This window comes from Monopterus albus, unplaced genomic scaffold (assembly GCF_001952655.1).
Source record: "Monopterus albus unplaced genomic scaffold, M_albus_1.0 scaffold159.1, whole genome shotgun sequence".
Taxonomy (NCBI): Eukaryota; Metazoa; Chordata; class Actinopteri; order Synbranchiformes; family Synbranchidae; genus Monopterus; species Monopterus albus.
This window is the reverse complement of record NW_018128039.1, coordinates 121,991-144,739: the sequence shown is the minus strand read 5'-3', so window position 1 is coordinate 144,739 and position 22,749 is coordinate 121,991. Positions and strand designations below refer to the sequence as shown.

The window sequence follows — 22,749 nt, the reverse complement described above, 5'->3', positions numbered from 1 at the left end:
GGGGACTGAGCAGAACACAGATCCCGAGGCAAAGACAACCATGTTCATTTTATTGGACTTTCCAGTTTGAGCCATTCATGCACTCTGCAAAGCCTTGAGTCGGCTGGCAACTTTAACAACCTTATACACTTAAATCCGCAGCCACTTCATTTTCACAGTTTTCCCACAAACTGTAGAAACAATTAAAATGCCAGTCACCTCTGCCTGTGCAGCGAGCCAGAGGGCCGCACTACGCTAGTTAGTGTGTGAAGGCGTGCTCATCCTGGCTGCGTCCGCCTGCCTCGGGTCTCTCAGCGGTAGAGTCTCTGTAGCATCTGGTCACTCAGCTGAGAAAATGGATTGTGAAATCTGCATGATCAGCAGATATGCATGTCTCTGGTTAGTTCACGTATCTGTAATGACAGAGAGGGCCGAACACAAAACAGCAGCTTTTAGACATCAGAGATTACAGCTGAAAGCGTTACAGATCAGAGATTTTATAATTGTGATGTCCTCTGATGAAATCAGCTGACAATAGCTACTCAGCTACATTAGCACTCCAGATTTAAAGGTGACTGAAGGTCATCTTTGTAACCTTACTGCCACTACCCAACATCCAGTAGAGCAGCAGATAACCAGGCAGAATGACTTCTCACTGACCTTGACTTCAGCTTCTGAGGGGAACTGACCATCATCGAATCTGAGGAGCCAAGTTTCAGATTTCTCAGACTCAGGTGTATCGATGGTGTTTGTGTGTCGTATTTCCTGCAGGGAGGTTTCTACTTTCAGTGACGTCTGCCGACTCTCATCACGTTATCTTTCCAGCAGCAGAGTTAGATTCCTCTGGTCTGACTCAGTTACTCAGCCAAAATATCCCTGTCAGTTGTGCTCATCAGAAAAGCTCCTGCTGTCTAATTTCATCAGAACGTCTTTATATTTCAGACATTTGAGCAGCAGTCACAACTCTTCTTTTCAGAGCCTGACATCTGTACTGAGATATAAACTTTTACAGAGGCTCAATCACCAAGTTACATCTGTCAGCAGACTGAGCTGTCATTTCTGCCAGTTTTCATGCCAGATAATAGCAGATAATTAAACTGCAGAGAGAGCGCGTTCATCTGACAGCTATACAGGCCTGTAGAGGAGAGCTTTACTATGAATAGACTGCAAATAAGAAGTTTTAAAACCTCTCATGTCAAGCTGGAGATGAGAGACCAAATTTGATTTATCTTCCATCTGGTGCTGTCTTGTGGCTTCAGAGCATCATAACATGACGAATGAGGGAAATTTACAGCTGATTTATACACCACAGGCACATGAATGGCTGGAAATCATTTGAAACTGAACACTACATGGCATCTGAAATATGCCCTCCTAACTCTCATCAGTTGTAAATAAACTAAAGTGCAGCTCAGTCTGTCTGTGTGGTGGACATTTTTGGATACAAATGAAAGATTAAACTAAAAGTTTAACTACATTGTGCATGCTCAAATGTTCCACTGTGTTAACACTTTTAGAACATTGTACAAGTTAAAGCTATAGTATGTAACTTAAAGTAGCACTAGCATGAAGCTCCAAGTCAACACACACTGCTCCACTATGCCCTGCTACGCTTCTGATCATGAAGAAATAATAGAACATCTCTGATTGGTTAAAGGTCAGTCCCACCCCCAGAACCTTTTTAGAAGCTAATATCTAAAACAGTTTAAAGTTTTTTTTCTCAAGCCACCAGTAGTTATGTCAAACAGCCACGGAGGAGCTCTGAGCGGCTAAATGTCTGAACCAGCGGCTGCCTGAGTGAAGAGGTGGCATCTTTTGCACAGAGAGAGTGGGACAAAGAAAGCAACAACCAGGGTTAACATGCATTTGGCTGTTTGACATTCAGAGGGTTAAAAAGCAGCCAGAGGACTCAGACTGGATTCAGATGTGGCGTTCTTCCTTCCGGGTGTGTTAACATCTAAAGCTAACCTGTTTGTTTTGGTAGCATTAGCCACCTAGCATGGCCAGGATTTTACCTTTGTATTGAATTAATATGATTTTAATTTGGGAGGAACTGGAGCTTTGTGTCACATCAGCAGAAACGAGCGTTCTACTGGACTGACACGTTTACTGTTAGCCACCTAACACTAGCTTCAGACTGGAGGCTGCGTTTTGTACAATTTGTCCCAACCAGGCATCCGTAGTTTATGTTGTTGCTAGGACACAGAACATGATGGGAGGGGCTAGGAGCGATTATGAGCAGCTGATGGTGTCAGTTTGTTTTGAGTCTCACTTGAGCCTCTGGGCTGAAAAGTCAGTAGGTAGAGGAGGATTAAAGTCAGCCAGAAAACTTGAACATGAACATTTGCTGAGAAACAAAAGCTCCTGAAGGAGCTTGTAAATAATTCTTGTGTGGAGACTCTTGTCAGCATTAGGGTTCATCTTTAGGGAACCACGAATGTGTACAAAAAATGAGAACCACAGAAGTAAAGTTAGCATAAGAGCTTTTATTAAACAATAAATGACGTGAATGTAGTCAACAAAATCAAGAGATTACAAACTCATACATCAATTAAAAACAAACAGGTGTAGCTTGGCACGTGTCATTTAACGAATGTGAACATATTCCTGATCCTTGTTTAGTTTGAGTATAAAAAGTTTTACCCCCTTGTTGCTCCAGAAAATACCGAGGAGAAAATACAGGAGAAATGTCAAAGCTCTACAGAAGCACATTCAAAGGAAAAAAATGGGAGGATCTTATCTTGTAATTATGACTTACTATCTCATAATTATGAGATCAGGAGCTTGTAATTATGAGATATGCAAAGGTTGAACGCTGCAGAACTCAACTGATAATCATCAGGTTTTAACAGATTCTTTAGTATCAGAATAGTCCAGTGACAGTCGTCAGTACGTCCAACAGCGCACAGCAAACCTGAACTCTTACTGGCTAATTCAGCGGACCTAGCGTTATAGACCCCCACCGGGCCTCAGAGTTGCTGCCTACAGTGTAACTCACTGTGGCCTACACATGCACTGAGCAGGAGCTGGACAGATTCAGGACTGGCTTGTTAAGGTTTCATCAGTTTTAACGTGATTCTCTCAGGAGAACAGCACATAACTGAAATGAAGTGATAACAGTTCATTTGCGGCCACGCTGACTCGTTTTATGGCAACAATATACTCTTTCTTGTAAAAGTATGATCTGTTCACTGGAATCAGCTTTTATGGTTCGATGCGATTTTTTTTACAAAATACAATGCCATGATCTGTTCACTGGAATCAGCTTTTACGGTTCGATGCGATTTTTTTACAAAATACAATGCAAAAAAAAAAAAGAGTTTTGTGTAAAATGGATATTTAAGCTCATACTCATTGTGCACGGAGCCCAGTACTCTGTAGACTCTAGGACACTGGATCCAGATGGTTAAATCAGACAGCTGGTAATGCCTCAGTCTTCCTCAATAGCCACGGTAACAGGCAGTTACAACATCCGGGTCTCTGGAGCTCGTGGTTAAAACGAAGCATTAAAGACGAATACTGATACTAAAGAATCAGGTAAAACCTGATGATTTTCAGGTGAGTTCTGCAGTGTTCCACCTCTGCATTATCTCATAATTACAAGATCAGGATATTCTAATTATGAGATAGTAAGTCATAGTTATGGGGTAATATCCTCCCATTTGCGCTTCTGTAAAGCTCAACCCAAGGTGATCAGAGTAGCTTGATTTTCACAGCCAAGCATTAAGATTTCTCAGGATATTAAACATGAGCTCCAGTCATGTAAACCACAGCAGAAAACAGTAACTGAACCCCGCTCATCCTCAAAATTACGATGCTCTGTGTCGATAGTTCCAGTAGTGTTAGCGAGCAGTAAGCAGTAAAGGGCTACTCAGACATTGCGTAGACCCTTGTGTGTATGCAGACAAGGAAGCACAGGTGTTCCTGTTCAGATTTCCCCTCGATCGTCTACCTTCTGTCCAGTCGTAGACTGACATTGTTAAACCACTGTGGTACACATGGACGTGGAAAGTGTAACGTCAGTTTTCGTTGTCACAAGATGTTCATTCCCTGAACTGCATTTAATCGCAAGGAAGTTTTTTTTTTTTCTTTTTTACAGAAAACATGCAAATAGAAAAAACCTCAACATTCTGACAACACAAAAAGAACACAAGCAACAACAGAACAAATTACGACCAGAAAAGTCACTAAAATGTGTATTTGCAGTGTTTCTTTTTGCTGCCGTCAACATAGCGAAGCTTGTTTGTAGGGTTTTTTCTAAATGTTAGGTATGTGTTGATTAAGAGGTGAAGATCTTGGTAACACAACTTGTGATTTTAACACAACTATTACTTGGGTATCAATGAAATGCTTAGTGGTTCCTACTGGTAGTTAAATGTAGGTACAGTGTTGGGACGGTCAGTGATTTTCAAATATTTGAAGTAATTAAAAAATCTAATATTTCATACAACTATGGTTTTGTCTTTAGAAACAAAGAACCACCGTCTTCCCTTGTTTTTACCAGTGCCTGGAAATAACACAGTAAGAGGTCAGTATATCATTTAACCACAGCGCCAAATACACTTAGCAGAAACATGCGTAGACTACAGCCACCGAGAAAAACCTCTTGCCTGTCACTTAAAGTGGCCACGCTTTAATTAGCCGTAACTTTTAGTCTCAATATAATTTAGCGAGTCATAAAAGAATTCGCCCCCCTACAATTGTCATGGAAGGAGAAATTAGCTAGAGGCTAAAACAGTTTTTTGTACCAGGCTATAAACGTGTTTCTTTCTGCTGTAAAGTTGGACATTTTAACAGGGGGGGTCTATGGTCGACTGACTCCCTTTTGGAGCCGGCCTCTAGAGGTCGTTCGAGGAACTGCAGGTTTTCGCATTTCTGTGTCGGCTTCATGTCTCAGCCTCGTTCCCCCAGTGTTCTTTCCCCGAGCCTACAGTTAAGTAGAAACCAGTAACTATTATATTGGTGCCTTATCCATTCAACATAATTAAACTGTCAGTTGGCCTGTATTTGTCACCAATAACAAATTAATTTTCAGCTATTTCATTCGTATTAAAGAAAATTTGCCCAAGATGTGCTTGTTCCTGCTAAAGTTAGGATTTTTCTTTTTTTTTAATCATTGTGAACTGAATGTTTTTGGGAGGGATGCACCCATACTGCTTTTTTCAGATCAAGTACGGGTACTTAATTTGAGTACTGACATGAGTACTTAATAATAATGCAGTGTTTCTACAATAAAAATTACAATTAGTGCAGTGATTGAGATTTACTTTCTGATTGTGATTCAGTAAAATGTAACAGGAGGCTGTGCGGACTACCTTAAAACTTGTCAATATCACGACAGTGTACATATGACACAAAAGTAAAGAAATGTGTTCATACAGCACCTGTGGTGTTATGGCCGCAGCTTACTGCTCCAGGTTTCTCCTGAATATTCTTATCTGCATTTTCTTTCAGCTTCTCATCCCCAGCACGTGTTCGTCTGTGTTTCATAGCAAAAGGGTTAAACACCAACATGCTCTGACATCTGGTCCCTCTCCGTTATGAAAGTGGCATCTTGTGTGTCTGTGATGAAGCTGTGTTACTGCTGAACTGCAGAAAAAGGAGGACAAGGTGAAGTAATTCAGTCTTTAAGAAGTTAAAAAACCAATCCCTCCTCTGCCGCCCCCCCCCAGGCTCAGTTTGTACCTGAGAGGAGGAGTTTAGTTTAAGACAGCGCACGTAGAAAAAGTAAGGTTCCAGTTATGTGTAGTAGTTTCTTAAGCCCAGTCACTTGTCTTGCAGGAGCTCAGTTTGATTGGATCCAGCTCAGGTGTTGTCTGTTCATCAGAGCTCTGTTGTATTCAGTCCAGTCACAGCGAACATGAACGCTCCTCCGTCTGTCCACCTGACAAACATTTTCCTCTGTTCTCCATCTTTTCTTATGTCTTCTCCCACATTCTTGCCTCCGTGGTTTTCTCTTTCTTCTTTTGTCTTCTCCCCTCCACACTCATTCCTCTTTTTCTCTCACCCCTCACCTTACTCCCACCTTCACACTTCAATCCTCCCTTTCTTTTTGCCTTTTCCCTCTCCTCTTACCTCCAATCTCTTTCTCCTTCCTCTCCCTTCTTTTCCTTGATCCTCATCTCTTTGTCCTTTCATCCTGTCTTTTCTCCTCCTCTCCTTATCCTGCTGGTTTCCTTTCTCTCCTCTCATCCCTTCTCTCTGCTTCCACCATCTTCTCTTATGTTTTCTCCACCCTCAATATCACATCTCTATCTTTCTCTCTGATCCTCCATTCTTTCACTTCCATCCTTTTTCCATCTTTCTTCCCTCCTACCCTCCCCTCTCATTTCCTCTTCTCTCCTCCCTTCCTCCTCCCACTCGTGTCCTTCTTCTCAGCTTACCTTCCTAACAGACGGACAGGTGGACAGAGAGACAGGAGCGTTCGGTCCAACCAGGATTCTTGGTTTTGATCACATGCCTGTGGAGGACAGTCCCAGTCTGGCTGCCTTACTCATACAAGGTAAACCCTGAGCTCCTGCCTTTGGAAAATCATGCGCCACCACACGGCCGTTCTCGCCTCCCAGCTCCGAGGCTGCTCCTCCTAATCCGCCCACCGCCCCTGCTCCTCCTCCTGCTGCTGCTCCTCCACTGTCTGCCATCCCACCGAGACTGGTACTCATCATAGCGGCATCGATAAGCTCCTACGACACAGAGAGGAGAGGTTGTTAGTTGGTCACATTACTGAACAGATCATCTGACACATTTTGGATCGGGTGGAGTCTGGTTGTTCTTTGGCCAGGGCTAATTTGTTCTTGTGTCTTTCTTACAAAAGAAATCTTGATCTCCAAGAAGGCTTTCTGACTAAATAAAGCTAACTAAATACATTTTGCAACTGCAGCTCTCATAATGCTTTGAGGGGCATGTTAGAAATTAATAGTCAGATAATTATTAGACTTTAATGTGTTAGACTTTAATGTGTGTTAGTAATGCAGTTTAGTAAGATTCAAAGTCTGCTCCTGTGTGCTCTGCTTCAAGGTTAGCAGCAAGCCATGACACCAATTGTTTTCTTGTATGAATCTTGTGTAAGACTTATGTCTGAATGAATGTTTAGTTACACATCACGCATACAACATACACACACACTGAGCTACCTCATTTTGTTATGACTAGGTAATACGCAGCTGCTCCAAGAATGTGGAGCTCTAGATAAGAGATGGACTCTGCGGGACGGATTTCATATGTGTAAGGGGTTAGCCCAAAACTGATAAATGTATTAGGCTCTGTGTTTCCAGGTGCTTTTTTCCCTGCTCTCTTCTCCAGCAGCTTGTCTGAAGGGGGGAGCCCTGGGTTGTGTTCTGTAATCCTTTTTATACATATATTTATATATATATTTTTGTAAATAAACCAGCACTAAAATCAATAAAGACGGACTCCTTTTTTACTCAGATCTGTCCAGTAAAAGAACTGGGGTATAACAGGCATGTACAGGAATTATGTTGCTGCCACAGATTCAGTGAGTTGCACTGCAGGCTATGACCTTTTAGCTTGTATTGTCTACATTTTGCCAAATAATCTCCATTAAAATTAGCAGAATTAGCTGTGATCAGCTGCTGTTCACAGTGTAAACAGACGTAGAGACAATTATAGCAGAATGACTGTGGCTATATCCAGCTTTTATAAAGCGGTCGAAGATGGATGGATGGATAGACTGTGATAGTGAAGAAAACAAACAGCTGAGCATTCTCAGGCAAAATACCTTAATCCATGAGTTTAGCGTCACAGCTGCAGGACAGAGCTCAGCAGCTCTCTCTCAACTTCATGGTCTGAAACCCCTACACCATAAAAAGCTTTTCAACAAATAAAGTTGTTTCTGCAAAGCACAGGCTTGTGTGTGTCACTTCCATCAGTAATAACAGTAAAAGTTGTTTCTGAGTAGCAGAGTAAGTCTCTCTCAGTTTCTCCTCTCAGAGAAGCTAATGATGTGGATCCAGAGTTAATACCTTTTATCAGGCCTCTGAGGCTTCCACACTCCCTCACCGTTTGCCGCCTGACATCAACAGTCGTCAGACAGATTGGTGCAAACAAATCCCAGGTTTATTCATTTACTGGAGCAGCTCTGGCACTTACAACCCCTCTGAGCGAACACTCCCACATCTGAACAACAAAGCCAAACGTGCATCTCCCTCCTTCTTTCACCTCGACAGCAGGGCGTTAACATCTAGCAATCCACCTAAGTCAGCTTCCAAACACTGTAAACACTAGGTGAACAGTATCTCTCGCTTGTCAGTCTCTTTGATAGAAGGTTTATTGTCATAGCCCATCTACATATGCTGCCAAAGCACAAGAGTACAGCATTTGTCACAGTGTCTTTGCCTGCAGGTGTAACAGCCACCTATTAAAAAATCTCACAGCAGGTTTGTGATTTAGAAGCCTCAATAAAAAAAAAAATCTTTTTTCTTACAATAAATAAATAGCATGGTGCAAGAAGCCTTATGAAATACTAACTTCTCTTCCTGCTGCTTACGCATCCACCCACCATTCAAATTCATGGGAATGAGACAGATGGGAGGAAACAATGACCTTTAACCACCAAAATCTAATCAGTTCATCCTGGAGTCCAAGTGGGCGTGTCTAGGAATTTGAAGAAAATCCCTCAAGGTGTTCACAAAACGGGATGGACGGACAGCCTGAAAACATAATGCCTCCAGCCACAGCTGGGCCTGTTGGTTCTGCTTGTGGTGGTTTCGACATTATGCCGTGTTGTAGCATAAACACAACATGCAAACTTGTACTTTAATAACTGAACTGTCAAAAAAACAAAGGGGTGAGGTGTCAGAACAGCCTCACAGTTAGTCTGCAGTAAAGCCAACCTCTACTCCAGTGTTACAACAGAACGTGCTGCAGTATTTATGGGTATCAATAATGTATCAGAAGAGAATCCATCTCGATGTGTTTCTGCACGGATTATCAGTCCTCTATGTACCGCAGATCCACCTCTACAGCAGGTGACTGCAGTATAGCCTGCTCTGACTGATGAAATGTTGTGTCACTGCTGCCTTCAGCGAGGGTGTTAAGTCCTGCTCAGATAAACATGTGAAGAGAATAACAAAAGACCAGCAGAGGGTAACAGACTGGTGCTTCTGCTGTGCAGAAAATGGCTCTAATCACTTGTTTGTTCCTTCTGAGCAGCCCATCAAAGCCTCAGTACAAACTGCCAGAGTCTGTAATGAGCTGCCGTACTTTCATCACATAAATACAAGCTTGATAGTAGAGTGTCAGATAAGTTGATGCACTTTCATATAGCAGTAATGCTAGTGCTCCTGCCCTGCAGTGGCTGTTACTCGGCTCGATAAAGAGCTACTTTAAGGCAGAGCTGCTGTATTGAGAAAGGCCCTGATGCACAATTATGAATTTTATAAATCATGTACAGTTCTCTGGAGCACCAGAAATATTTATATCTGAGCAGAAGATAAATAATCACCTTATTTTCATTTCATAGTTCATGCTGGTATTTGCTCAGGTTTAACTATTAACAAACTCTAATTGAAAATGTCCATTTATTAAAGAATTTAGAGTGCAAGTTAAAAAATCCACTATCTATGGCTGGAGCCACCATGGAGGCATCCAAGTTTTTGGATTGTCCGTCTGATTCTCGTGAACGCGATATCTCAGAAACACCCTGAAGGAATTTCTTTCAATTGGCATGAGTGTCAAGTGTTTTGGTGAGAAACCCTGAATGTAAAAAGGCACCTAAATCACACTTCTGTTGCTACGTCATAGTTGGATTTACCTAACATTCATAAGTCATGTAATTATAACTGCATAAATAAAATTCATAAATAAAATTTCAGCTCTCACCGACCGACTGGACTCACCTTCATCCTTCTTGACTCGATCCGGGACTTGTAGCAGAACTCGACCAGAGCCACGAGCATGGCCAAACCCAGACCACCTATCAGAATATAAAACACTCCCGCCACATTGCTCAGACTGAGCGCGCTTGTCTTGTCCTGTCAGCACAGAGAGGCGGGTCAGGGACAACCAATCATGGTGCTGATAGTCATTACATCACTACATCTTCTGAAGATAGAGTAAAACACAGCCAAAACCCCCAATGCTAAATACCATGTCTAAATAAGAAGATGCTTTGTTCAGCAACTCAAAGGCTGTGATTCATGGGCCACATGTCGCCGTGAAATACATTTTCCATTGACAGAATAATGTGACTGACAGTAGGAGCTCCACTGCGACTGGACTTTACTTTCACTATCACAGAACCACATGTAAAGGCTTAAATGGAAGCAAACAATTGTACCATTAAATGCACAAGAATAAATTACTTTATTTAAATGTATGCATCTCCATAAAAATAAAGTATATTAACTATACTTTTTTCAAAGAACAAAACTTTGTTTTGTTCTTTGAAATATTTCTCTGGCATCTGTTTTGACTGAAACTGTTTGGTCTTATTGCTATGATAGTAAATAAATGTTGTGGTTAAAGAAAATGATGTATAGAAAATATAAATGGCCCTTAATGTACAAATGGGGGCACAGGTTTAATAAAATTGTAGGGCTGGGAGGATGTTTTCATTTTTATTAAATACAAAACAACAGTATTACTTATAAACTTACAGTATATATTCACATATTTGTGGCTTATAAATTGCAAATTTATTTTGAGACCTGCATTTACATGATGCAGCACTTAGATCTGGTTAATAATCAGTTTGTTTCACATGTAAGTAAACTGTAGTTGTAGGTGCGCACACACCAGGGGGCGCTACAGAAACAGGTTAACTCTCATAGCAGTTTCCTCTCAAAGACCACTTAGGTTTTCGTTTTTTTGTTGTAAATCTTTATCATTTTTGACTGTTAAGTTCAAAAGCCTTTATTGTAGAATATGCGTTTTTATATGTAGAGATACTGCTTGCAGCCAATGATGCATGAAATTTGTATAATATGATGTCATGGGGTAGGACTGGATAAGTCTGACTTCTTCCTACTCCATTCAAACATGTAATAGGTGTAAGCAGACTGATTTTGGATTAGCATTGGTTGGATATGTGTAATTATGTGTGTTGTTGTCATTTGTTCATTTGTTCTGTTCTACATGTTTGAAAGAATAAATCAATCAATCAATCAATCAATATTTATATTTCATTCAGTCTGTTTTAATAATTGATTTTTGAGCAGAAATGTTGGACAATTTGCAGCTTCCAGTCTTTTTACTGGTTTACAGTTAAAGTTTAAGTTTTGCTCCATTGATCTCAGACAAAAACAAGAAAAACATCTGACCACAGCTTTAAATTCTAACAGCGTGTTATAGGTAAATTTAAGCTAACACTACAATCTGCAGCCTAAATTTTGTTTTCCAGTTCTGGGGCAACTGGATGATTTTTTTCCCCCACAAAGGCGCTGCTTTAAAAGCCTGAATTCACCACTGCTCCGTCTTGCATGTCATCTCTAGGTATGCCAGCCAAGGCTTGTTGGTATTCTAGTATTTAGAGCAGTCCCCCAAATTTGATTTGATTTGATTTGATTTATTCTTTCAAATTGATGGTCACCTTTAACCATCACGTCCTATTGAGGGTGAAACGACCTTTTTCATTGCCTCAAATCACAGCCTTTGACAGTCCAGATTTATATACCTGTCACATGCACTTCATGCACAGGGATTCAAGCAGAATGAGGGACAACAAAGTCAAAACTCACTACTATACTACTATATTTCACAGGTTCCCCACATCTAGTTTTATTTTGCATGAGTAAAAAAAGTGATATCTGTGCTTGTGTTCACAGCACAGTATCACAGTATCAGGCTCATCAACCCATAGAAAGGACAAAAGTTTTCTATGACATCTTGTGTTTGCCTGGAACATGCATCACTTGGTTTTGGTTGATGTGACTTAACTTTCTCATCCCTGCAGTCGGTTAAAAACAACAAAACAAACAGGAAGGAACAGCATTCATAGTGAACAGGGCCTCTCTTCAACAGAAAGTGTTGTGAAGCTGGGGACAGCCTATCTGTGGGCTTTCCTCACCAAACTGTCATGTTAACCTCAGCCAATCAGCTTCTGCAGAATAATATTAAGACACTTTAAAGTCAGACTGAAATCAAGACCAACTATTACTTTTTTAAGAAAAATGTCTCTGTCAGGGGGATGCTGATAAACATGTTTGTGAATTGATTCCATCCAGTTAATTTTATAAGTATTTGCCACCTGCACTGAAACCGACTTTTTTCTTCCTTTTCTGCTTTTCATTAGCAAATAGCACAGTCCTGGTTTAATGGCGCCATCTGTCACACAGCTGGATGGATAGAAAGTTAGGACCAGTGCAGCCCATCATGAGTCAGCGTATTTGTGGTCAGGACATTGGCTCCAGTATAAAACACTGATGTAAGCTGCTGGGTGCTAACTCACACCAAAGGCCTATTTAACAACAGCATTTAAAATAGAAAAGTTTTACAGAGAAATTCATTCATTTCAGCTGACTCGACCCCAGTAGAGGATTCACTGTGTAAATCTTTAGCTTCGAGTTTGACTTTGGTGACCTTTGATGAATGCTGAACTGGGACGTTTGACCTGGTGACCAGTACTACAGCAGGCTTTCCTCACTGTGCTGACTCTTGACTGAACGAGGACCATTCAGTTTTACCAAACTTGCTCTCACAAAGACAGTTCCTTGGTAAACCACACTAAACCAACAACCTAAAGTTGCAAACACTCCAGTCACCAGTGTCTGTGTGCAGATTGCTGTAGTTTCAGTCTGACTTCAGGATTACCTCTTTTCCTCAGTGTCACACTGACAACAGACTGATGAGCTGATTTACAGTATCAGTCACAGTCTGTTGCACAGTGAGTTTAGAGGAAGCAGGAGGTAGATGACAGATTGGAGAGAAAAACTGAGTGTGTGTGTGTGTGTGTGTGGGAAGGAAAGGAAAGGGGGGAGGGGGTAAAGCTGTGGACAGTGGCTTCATTTTAGTTTGGTTAACAGCCATAAACAGAGAAAGAGGGAGGGAGACATAAGGTAATAGCAGGAGTAGCAGGGAGAGAAAGAAGCATGAAAATATATTTGCAGTTTTGAAAAAAATCTGAATTTTTACAGTCTTGCTTTAAAATTTGCCTGAAAACATGACTTTTTTAAAAAAATCCAGAATCCTGTACCACCACCATGATAGACTAAACATAAATGTACATGTACCACCCAAAGACAATCTAGATTTGTGAGTAAAATAAGTGTAAAAAGTCAGATTTTTCAGCAGAGTCCCTTGGCTGGCTGTCTGTCTGCAGCTGCTTCCCGTGATCTGTGCTGACCCACTGAGTTTCTGGAGAACAGCAGGAAGGCTGAGCAGAGATGAGAAGAAACCTGAAGGATTTCTACTGATCTCCAGACATGAAAACCCCTTATCTTCAAAAGCCTGCTTTGTCCAAATCATTTTCAAATCATTATCCAACTCATTTTCTCAGCAATTTGCATGAATTTGTCTGAGTGTACGCAGTTTTGAACGCATTTTGTAAAAACTAATCTAATAGCCTATACTCAGCATTTAAGTATGGAGTCTTGGGGTTTTTTCACGCCATCAGAATACTTAAATACTTGAATGTGATCGTGTTCTGAATGATTCCTCCTCCAGCTCTCCAGAATGGTCAGCTGAGCAGTGTTACACTCTAAAAACAAAAAGTTCTTCAGGAAATAAAAAATAAGCTCTGTAAACACAAAGGCAGATTTTTGTGCCATAGTTAGTGATTTCAATCATAGCCGGTAGCTTAGCTTAGCACAAGGACTGGAAACAGGAGGAAAGCCTGTCCAGATGCAACAGAAGCCACCTTCCTGCACCTCTAAAGCTCACTAAACAGGAGTTTGTATATTTGTTTAAAGTAAAACCAATGTACCAATTAAACAAACTATATAAAACATGCTTATTAGTGAGACTTAGATGTGGTTTAAGGCAGATATTGTTACCTCTGGATCTTATGCATATTTCCTATCTGTTCATCGTACTGAGCTTGTATTTAATGTTCTGAACTTGTATCTGTCTTGATTTTGAAATCACTTTGGTCAAACTGTATCTTATTCACAGAAATAGAAGTATATTCAGGTAACTCTTTGGGGCAATATAAACATTTAGAGGTTTAGTCACTGGAAAAAGAAACAAAAAAGCTGACAAATTGAACTACAGAAACTTTCAATTAGCACCAAATATTTCGCCAAACAAACTAAGAAAAATACTATGGAAGTTTCTATTTAAAGGAGACTTATATCTGGAGTACAACTTTTCCTTTTCAGAGTGTACCTGCTGACACTATTTGGGGCTTTGGTGTGAGGGTCTGATAGGGTAATGGGTGGATGGGGTAAACCAACACATGACCTTGGGACAAGGCCGAGTGACCTCAAGAACTGACCTTTCTGCCGGAGTCCTTGTGTCCACACTCTCCCTTGTCATACCACCACTTGTTTTTCAACTTGTCTAAGATGGCTTGTTCATTGAGCTTCAGTACTGCTAGGTTTACTGGGATTCTTCAAAGAACCATGGGAGGAAGGGAAGGGGGATGGGGGTTGGGAATAACATAAATAACATTATGCACCTCCATGTTATCTTATGTTATTGTTCAGCTGCACAGCAACAGGGCTGCAATGGCTACGGCAGCGGCGGCAGTGGTGGCAGCAGCGATTTTAGCAAAAGTGGCATTAGCAGTACAGATGCTATGGTACGCCACAGAGAACACCTCAACGACAACAAAAAGGAAAACAAAACCGGACACAATGACACATAAAACTGTTTTGGAAAATGTCAGCGTCAAAGTGATATGCGTTAATACTCCATCTAGCTTGGTTTGGCCTGACTCCCTACGTGCGAGATGTGTATTACTATATCACTTTGGGTAACCGGCAAGAGCTGAAAACACTCCAGGGTCTTTGGGCTTATAGAACAAAAGTGCTTCAGAAAGATCCAGTCTGCTGCCCCGAAAACAGGAAATGTATAAATAGCATTCTGCAGGGGAGGTAGGTTTGCCAGTGTCAACACTGTCCAGAAACAAGACACTGACTGACCAGGGGGAGCATTTTACTAAGCAAGCTAACTGGATAACTCTAGTTTAATTTTAACATAACACCAACACAGGCCTTGTTTTGTTCTGAAAGCCTGGACTTTTTAAGTTTGTTTAGTAAAATGCCCTCTGGACCAGAAGGTGAGAAGTTGGACACTGTCTAGGTCAAAGAGTGAATAATTTCAATGGATCAATCTCCTAATAAAGGGCTGTACCCGGTGTTACTGTGACTATGAAAGAGCAAACATTAGCTCCCAGGATCCTTTCAGTGGGAGCATCCAGAGTGTTTTATGTGTGATTTTCAAGGTGTAGGTTGTTGCCGGTTACCCTGGTGTGCCATTGCCTGTCGTTACCCGTTGGGGTTACGGTGATCTGACCTTGGAGTCCCCTCCCCCGATGCCGCACTCTCCCTTGTCATACCACCATCTGTTTTTCAATTTGTCCAACAGGCCCTGCTCGTTCAGTTTTAACACTGCCAAGTTAACAGGGTTTCTATGGGAATGATAGTAACAATAGGGGATAGAAGGGAACTAGGTGTTAATAAGCAGAGGACTGCCATAGTGAAGACAGCAACATCATTACATGTATCTACTAATGACAGGCATGTTGTTATTACTGTAATCATAAAATGATTGGTGCATTAAAGGACATATTTACTGCTCTTTGTCCCAGACCTTGTTAAACCGTTGCCTCTCATTAAGTTGTACCTATCACATCCTCATAGCTTTAGTTTGAGAGATTCTTCTGCAGCCATTCACTGGCCTTCAACACTATCCAGTGCCCTAATCTCAGGCTTTCAAAAACAAACCTCCTTTTCATAGATGTAGTTCTACAAAAGCCAGCTTGTTTTCAGTACAGGCAGCCTCGACTGGTCGCTATTTATTATTTACTAAGGATGGGACGATCACTATACAACTAAAATTTCAATGACAACAATGTATGGTATGACTAGTTGAGAAAAACACTTGTACTTTATTCCTTTTTTCCCCTTTTCTAGCACTGGTTTGATTATATAAAGAACAACCAGATACTGTATATTGACTTACGTACTGATAGGCTATCTTATTTACAAAAAATATGAAGTTACTAGTGTATGAAGAACATGCAATACACATTGTGATGTTTCTGTATTGCGATATATTGAATTTCAATATATTGTACAATCCCTATTCACTAGACACTTGGCGTAATAGCCGTTCTCTCAAGCCAGCAGCAGTAATGCAGGGATTGGACCAGACTGGTTAAGGTGGCACTGAGCTATAACGTAAATCTTCCAAACTACCACTGAATCTTGATGCTGACCATGTGTTTTGGATACTGAGAGTAGCTCATTGATCAGCTACAGCAAAAGGGTTAGTTTCTCCAAACCGAAGCCATCTGTGAGGTGAAGGAAAGCACCACTTTAACAGGGTCTGGGTTGAAAAACAGCAAATAATCATTTTACTGACTATACGCAGCAAACCTTGACTTGCATTCATTTCCATTCATTGCCTGATAAATAAAGGCGGAACAACAGTCAAATGTTTGGACATACAATAAATACTGTGTGGAATATAAAATGTTAAAATAACTTCAGGTTTGAATTAATCAGAAGTAGCAAAACACCTTATACACTGGTTTCAATTTCCACTCATCTCCCAAGAAAACACCATATGGCACCTGTTGTTCCCCTTTACATACCAGTAATGATCAAAGCCAGTGTGGCAGAACAGAGCAATGTTTTTTGTTTTTTTTTAATGGTGATGAAAAAAGAATCAGTACAATGACCAGTGATGAGGCATCCAGTAGCAACAGTGTGAAGGGACAATAGCAATAAATAATGATAGCAACGGAAGAGTTTTGTTCTAAAGTGCATTATGCTTCTAAAATATACAATAAAGAAATAAGTTTAAATAACATTCGGGGTAAACCAATTAGTCCAGGTAAATATACCATGTCAATCCAGCTACACTGTTCAAAGAAGAATCAGTTGGTGAGTTGTGAGAGAGATTCCAATATATAGGAAACCAAGGCATTTGGTAAAATAGAATTCTGTCAACTTAAAACTTAAATTACATTGTATTTAGTTATACAGCTGAAGCTGCCATTTGACTTTGAGCAGAATGGTGGTGTTTCTCAGTTACCAAAAACCACATTATAAAAATACTGCCTTAATCTCTTTGCTCACTTTGGCAGCAATAAAAGATATAAAAGCACTAAAACCATTTGCTTTTCCATTTTTTGGCATTGCTGCTTATTTTCTTTAAGTTATCAACAGAGCATTTTGAAGTGATGTACATTCTAACAATGCCATTTTGGAACAATACTCTCCACTTAGATAAGTAGCACAGTCAGCAGCAGCAACACCAGTGCAAAGCAGATGACAGATGATGAAATGGAGCATTTGACTTAATTTGTCAGCTGTTAGTACTGGGGCCCAGAGACTGAGCACTGACGCTGCTCAAAGGAAACGAGTTAAAGTTTTGGATGCAAGTTAATACACATTATGCTCAGCATTCAGTTGATCAGTAAGTGATCACAAAAACTGACATTTCTTGTTCTATTTTCAAAAATGGTGAAAGATTTAGCACTTTCTGCTTCTGAACACTGACAAGAAACCAGCAGACAGCAAAGGGGATAGCTTCCACAGCTCTGCTGTTTTTACTCATGTTGCTGTTACAACTCATTACATGTAGAGCTATCAGAAATTCTCACTTATTAATTTGCCTTACACAAAAAAACCACTTTACTACAAAAGCAGCATCTAAAGTCACTTTGCTTGGCTCTGACTGGCTGTCTCTGATTGATATAGTCTGGAAGTACACACAAACCTTTTTCAGGGATTAAATAATTTATAACAAAGGAACATGCAAATTATCACAGTCAGCGTGTACTAATCTCATTTTTGGAGTAATTTTCTTTCTCTGACTCTGGGTTGGCTGTAAAATGCTGATGTGAGGCAGAAACAATGAGGACAAGATGTTCTGTCTCAGAACATCTGATAAAAACAAAGAGGAGGAAAAACATGAGGCCGCTGTTAGGTAAAACTACATTTACCAGACTCCTGTAGGTGATATTCACTGTTTAGCTGGTTTCTGTTGATTTTTTATTTTGTTATCCTATAAAAGCAGTAAAAAGCCAACACCTACAATTATTTCCAAATCTGTATAAAATGTTCATAGTTAATTTGAGAGTTTCAGTAGATAATCATTCACCTTTAATGCTGTTAAACAACAATTCACCTTTACATCAATAAATCTGTAAATGAAATTATTTGATCACAGATAGCTGACCAGATTTGCTGTTCTAGATTCTTACCTCAAACTGCAAAAAATGTAACTAGACACTAACCAAAGTTTTGGAAAAAAAGGAAAACATGAATACATAAATTGTCTGTAGGACATTACCAGGCAGCCACTTTGTGTGCGGTTTATTGTATCTTTACCATGTTTAATTTGCAATTATCTATGACATACATAATTAATTAGCACCAATTTGGCAACTGATTGTTTGCAATATGTGAAGCAAATTTTTCAAAAACTTACTGGTTCCCAGTTCTTAAATGTCAATATTTGCTAGTTGTTGGTCAGACAACAAAAGCAGCATAAATATGTTGATTTACTATTATCTGACATTTTACTCACTAAACAATCAGCTGATAACTGCTGCTTGCAGACTTACTTTTCCTATGATGTATAATACTACCACTACTAAGGTCTGTGTGTTAATTCACACACAGAAAAAATATAAACAATATGATGAGTACAAATTTTATACAAATGATTACAATATAAACTGAAACAATTAATCAAATTATGCAGACAGACATAGCATGAAGTAAAATTGGCTTTTGGCCCTTGGGAAGTCAGGGATCTTTAGGTACTTGTCTGCTTTTCCCAGTTAGTAATTCAGTCTCGGCACTTTGACATTTTGAGGAATTAACTCCCTTAATCTCTGAATATTGATTGCGTACTTCTGTACGTTTTAAGTGTTGCTATTGTAGCAGTCCTCTGGGTGGACGTTAGGTTAGATGACTGATGAGTTCATGCTGAGTGTTTGCTAGGAAGTTGCTATGATGGGTGGTTGCTAAGTGGTTACTGGTCAGATAATTCAAGAATGGAATGCTAGAGGGCTTCTAGGTCAATGCTAGGTGGTCTTTTTGGTGTTCTGGTCGCTAGGACATTACTAAGTGGTTGCTGTAGTGTTCTGAATGGCTGCCACAGTGTTGCTAAGTGGTTTTTAGATTGCATTTATGTGGTTGCTGGTGGATTCTGGGTGTTTTCTTTATTGAATTGTTGGGTCAACAGCAGTTCAGTTAAATTCCCAGTTCAGGAGTAATTATCATTCTTGCTTTTGGATTCAGTTCAATCAGTATTTACTTTAGCAATAATTTAACCATTAATTAAACATGACCAAACATGGAAATGAGGTTTTACCTAATAGCAGTGAATCTTAGACAGAGAGACAGATAGATAGATAGATAGATAGATAGATAGATAGATAGATAGATAGATAGATAGATAGATCAAGCTGTTAGCAGCTTTGGCAGTATTCTGGTGATTGAAGAGACAGAGACATGCAGGTTGGCAGTTAATTAAACATAACAGACAACAACAGAGAGGTAAACAGGCCAGCAAGGCAGGAACAGGCAGGCATTCACAAACCCATACAACAGACAGAAAGACAGCACACGTATTGACAACAACAAAAGACAGAGAGAGAGACAAGACAGACAGAGAGACAGATTAAGAGACTGACAGTTGGACAGACAAACAGACATACAGACAGACAGACAAACACACAGCAGAGTAAGTCTAAAAGCCAAATCTGACCGACTGTTCTATGAGGGTCAGGCTGCTTCGTGCTTTTTGTGTATTCCAATTATGTATAGAGATTATACTGTAAAGACGATACATGAAATTTGTCATCTCTAAACCTGGAGTAAGTGAACTATGGTGTCCTGATATCAAGAATCAAGGACTCAAAACATCAGTTTTCATATGTCTCAGCTGAATTTGGCCTGACAAGCCTAATTTCCCACAAAAACAGACAAAACAGGACAACATTAACCCCACATACACTGTCCCCTGTCCAGAGAATCAGGGTGTACCTGAGGGGCGATCCTTTGGGTGTGGCCACTCCATACCCTTTGGAGTCGAGGTTGCCTCCTACTTTCATGGTGTCGCAGGGCTTCCTCTGCTCGATGTACTCGTTCATAGAGGACTCCAACAGGTAGGCGTACTTCCCTTTTGACTTTCTCACTCGCATCACACCCTCAGTGGTGCTCTTGACAAAAACTGTAGGGTCTGCGCTCCGCATATATGACCACATCTTCTCAAAAACTGCTATCTTTGACCTCTAAAGTAAGAGTAGATAGTAAAGACAAAAAAAAAACATGGCTATTACATACACTATGTTACTGAATATGTAGGATAGTGTTTTCTCTCAAAGTTCAGCTGCCTTTGACTGAAACTGACATTTAGGGAAATCATCTTATCTGTATTAGTTTTCATCTGCAGCTAACCTAGCTCAACAGAAACACTGGAAGCAAGTGGAAGCTCCATCAAATGGTAAATGTCCTTTTAAATGACAGAATTCAAAGATATTGTTGCACAACATGAACTTGGTGGTTAAAATGTAGCCTGTGTCACACAGTGCTCTCATAGTCTCACTCAAGTTTTTGTTTAAATATTACTGCTATTCAATAAATGTTCTCAAATATTTGCTAAGATGTTAATAAGCCCGGTGCAAAATGTCCCTCAGAAACATTTTGCCAGTACTGTTCAGAAAAAATGTGACTAATAAATTGTTAGTTTCTCCATGAATATTAGAAGTATAATTAACAATAATATGGATATGTGAAGGTAAGGAGAGCAATGTGTCCTCACACTGAAGAACTCTTTAGTGGAGCCTCCATCTAAGGTGCCATAGGCGATCTCAGTCTGCTTGGCCAGGTCCTCAGCACTTTCTATGGGGGAGACCATCCGTTCTACAGTGAGGAAGGCTGCCAGGTTGGCTGTATAGGAGGAGATGATGATGAGGGTGAAAAACCACCAAACTCCTCCTACAATACGACCTGAGAGAGATCTGAAAAAAAGGAGGAAGGGAAGATGACAAGTAAATTGCCAGTCATCTTAATGAGGGTGATGCACGCTCAGATTTAACAGGGACTGAACCAGTGACCTTTCAGCCACAAACAATAAACAGGAATCCTCGGCTACTGTGAGGCTGCTAGGCATGATATTTTTTAAGAAAATCCACTTTTCAGCCTGCACCATAGTATATGCAAATACACTTGACTTAGTTGTCAGCAGACATATGTTCCATGGTATATGCAGGAATCATTAAGTTAAATTCAGTACCTTTTAAGGCCTTTCAGAAGCTTTCCAATATATTTTATGACCTCAACACCATTTCAAGTTGTAACCAGGTAACTTTTTTGCTTGTTATCTTATATAAAGTCAGTTCAATGTGTAGTGTTGTTAAAGCAACAGTAGTCAATGGGCATGTGAATGAGCAAAGTGTCTGATGATGCCAAATGGATTCCACCAGGCTAACACTGACATTGTGCCTATGCAGAAGAATTCCACAAGCTACGCAGCTATGTAGGATAAATAAATAAATTCACACAAAGTTTTAGCATAGCTCTACAAACTCCTGGGACAAATAGGCTACTCACATGGAAAAACAGCTCCAAGATTTAATACCTCTTAAAATGAAGATTCAGAATTTTTAAAGGCCTTATTTTTGCTAAATATTTATTATCTCTTAGTAACTTTTAAGACCCTACGACAACCTGAGTACAATTACAGTACTTAAGCATGATGTGCAGCGGTTAGCACCGTCTCCTCAGAACAGGAAAGCTCCAGGTTCGAATCTCATGGCTGAGCAGAGCCTCGAGGAGAAAGGACACCTCAGATTAAGGGTGAAAAGAAAGGACATCTCATATCATTTAAGATGTGTTTCCTCAGTCCATCTCTCCTAGCTTCATCCCCTTACATCTTATGTGGGTGGGACTAAGATGCAGGTGAGGGAAACGTGGTTGCAATTAAGAGACTTGGGATTCTGTGCCAGCCTTGCAATAGATTGCTCAGTGTCAGCTGTGACTGGCTCCAGTTCCCCTGCACCCTCTACAGGAAAAGCAGATGAAGGTAACCCTTTGCATCGTAGACCAAATCTAATATTTCTCCACCACAGGAACTGAAAGTGGCATAAGCTGGCGCTTTCAATACCGATGATCCAGCCAAACCTGAAAGGCTGATTTTTGTAAATATAGCAGTAATGCAGATTTACTACATATCACAACACACAGGCACACCTGTATGCTAAACCTGCAACGCTGCTTTAACGAGCATATGAAGAAAATGATTACTGAAAAATGCATAAATGCGCACACACAGATAGTGACACACTCATACATAAACACATACACACTGAAAAAAATAACAAGCTAACACACACACACACACACACACACACAAGTGCAGTAGATCCAGAATAGAAACCACCCCAGGCCTTAACACAGCAGTAACATACAACAACCTGGCAGCATGTCACATCCAGTTGTATGTTTTATGTTAACAAGTGTGTGTGTGTAAGTAATGGTATGTGTGCATTAATAAGAGCTAAAATTCACTGGTGGTATTTTCATACTTCTAAATTCATACAAAAACTGAAGGCTAAATATGAAAGAAAGGTACTAATACATTCCTACACATTTATGAAATAGTTTTTCCCCATTTCTTGGTTAACACCAG

The 22,749-nt window shown here is 40.2% G+C and overlaps 1 protein-coding gene across 12 annotated transcripts in view; it reads right to left on the bottom strand.

Moving 5' to 3' along the window:
* Nucleotides 1-22,749, bottom strand: part of LOC109968709 (glutamate receptor 1-like) — an 80,085-nt gene that overhangs the window by 259 nt on the left and 57,077 nt on the right. For 2 of the 12 annotated variants that reach the window (XR_002276160.1, XR_002276161.1), the window contains exons 14-19: nucleotides 20,881-21,079; nucleotides 20,103-20,350; nucleotides 14,369-14,483; nucleotides 9,837-9,971; nucleotides 5,364-6,662; nucleotides 199-392 (exon numbers count right to left, since the gene is read on the bottom strand). Coding sequence is in view for 8 of the 12 variants with exons in the window: in XM_020615185.1 (XP_020470841.1) it covers nucleotides 6,432-6,662; nucleotides 9,837-9,971; nucleotides 15,391-15,505; nucleotides 20,103-20,350; nucleotides 20,881-21,079 (928 nt within the window). In the remaining 4 variants the exon portion in view is untranslated. The other 10 variants (XM_020615184.1, XM_020615186.1, XR_002276159.1 and 7 more) reach the window with 9 other exon arrangements.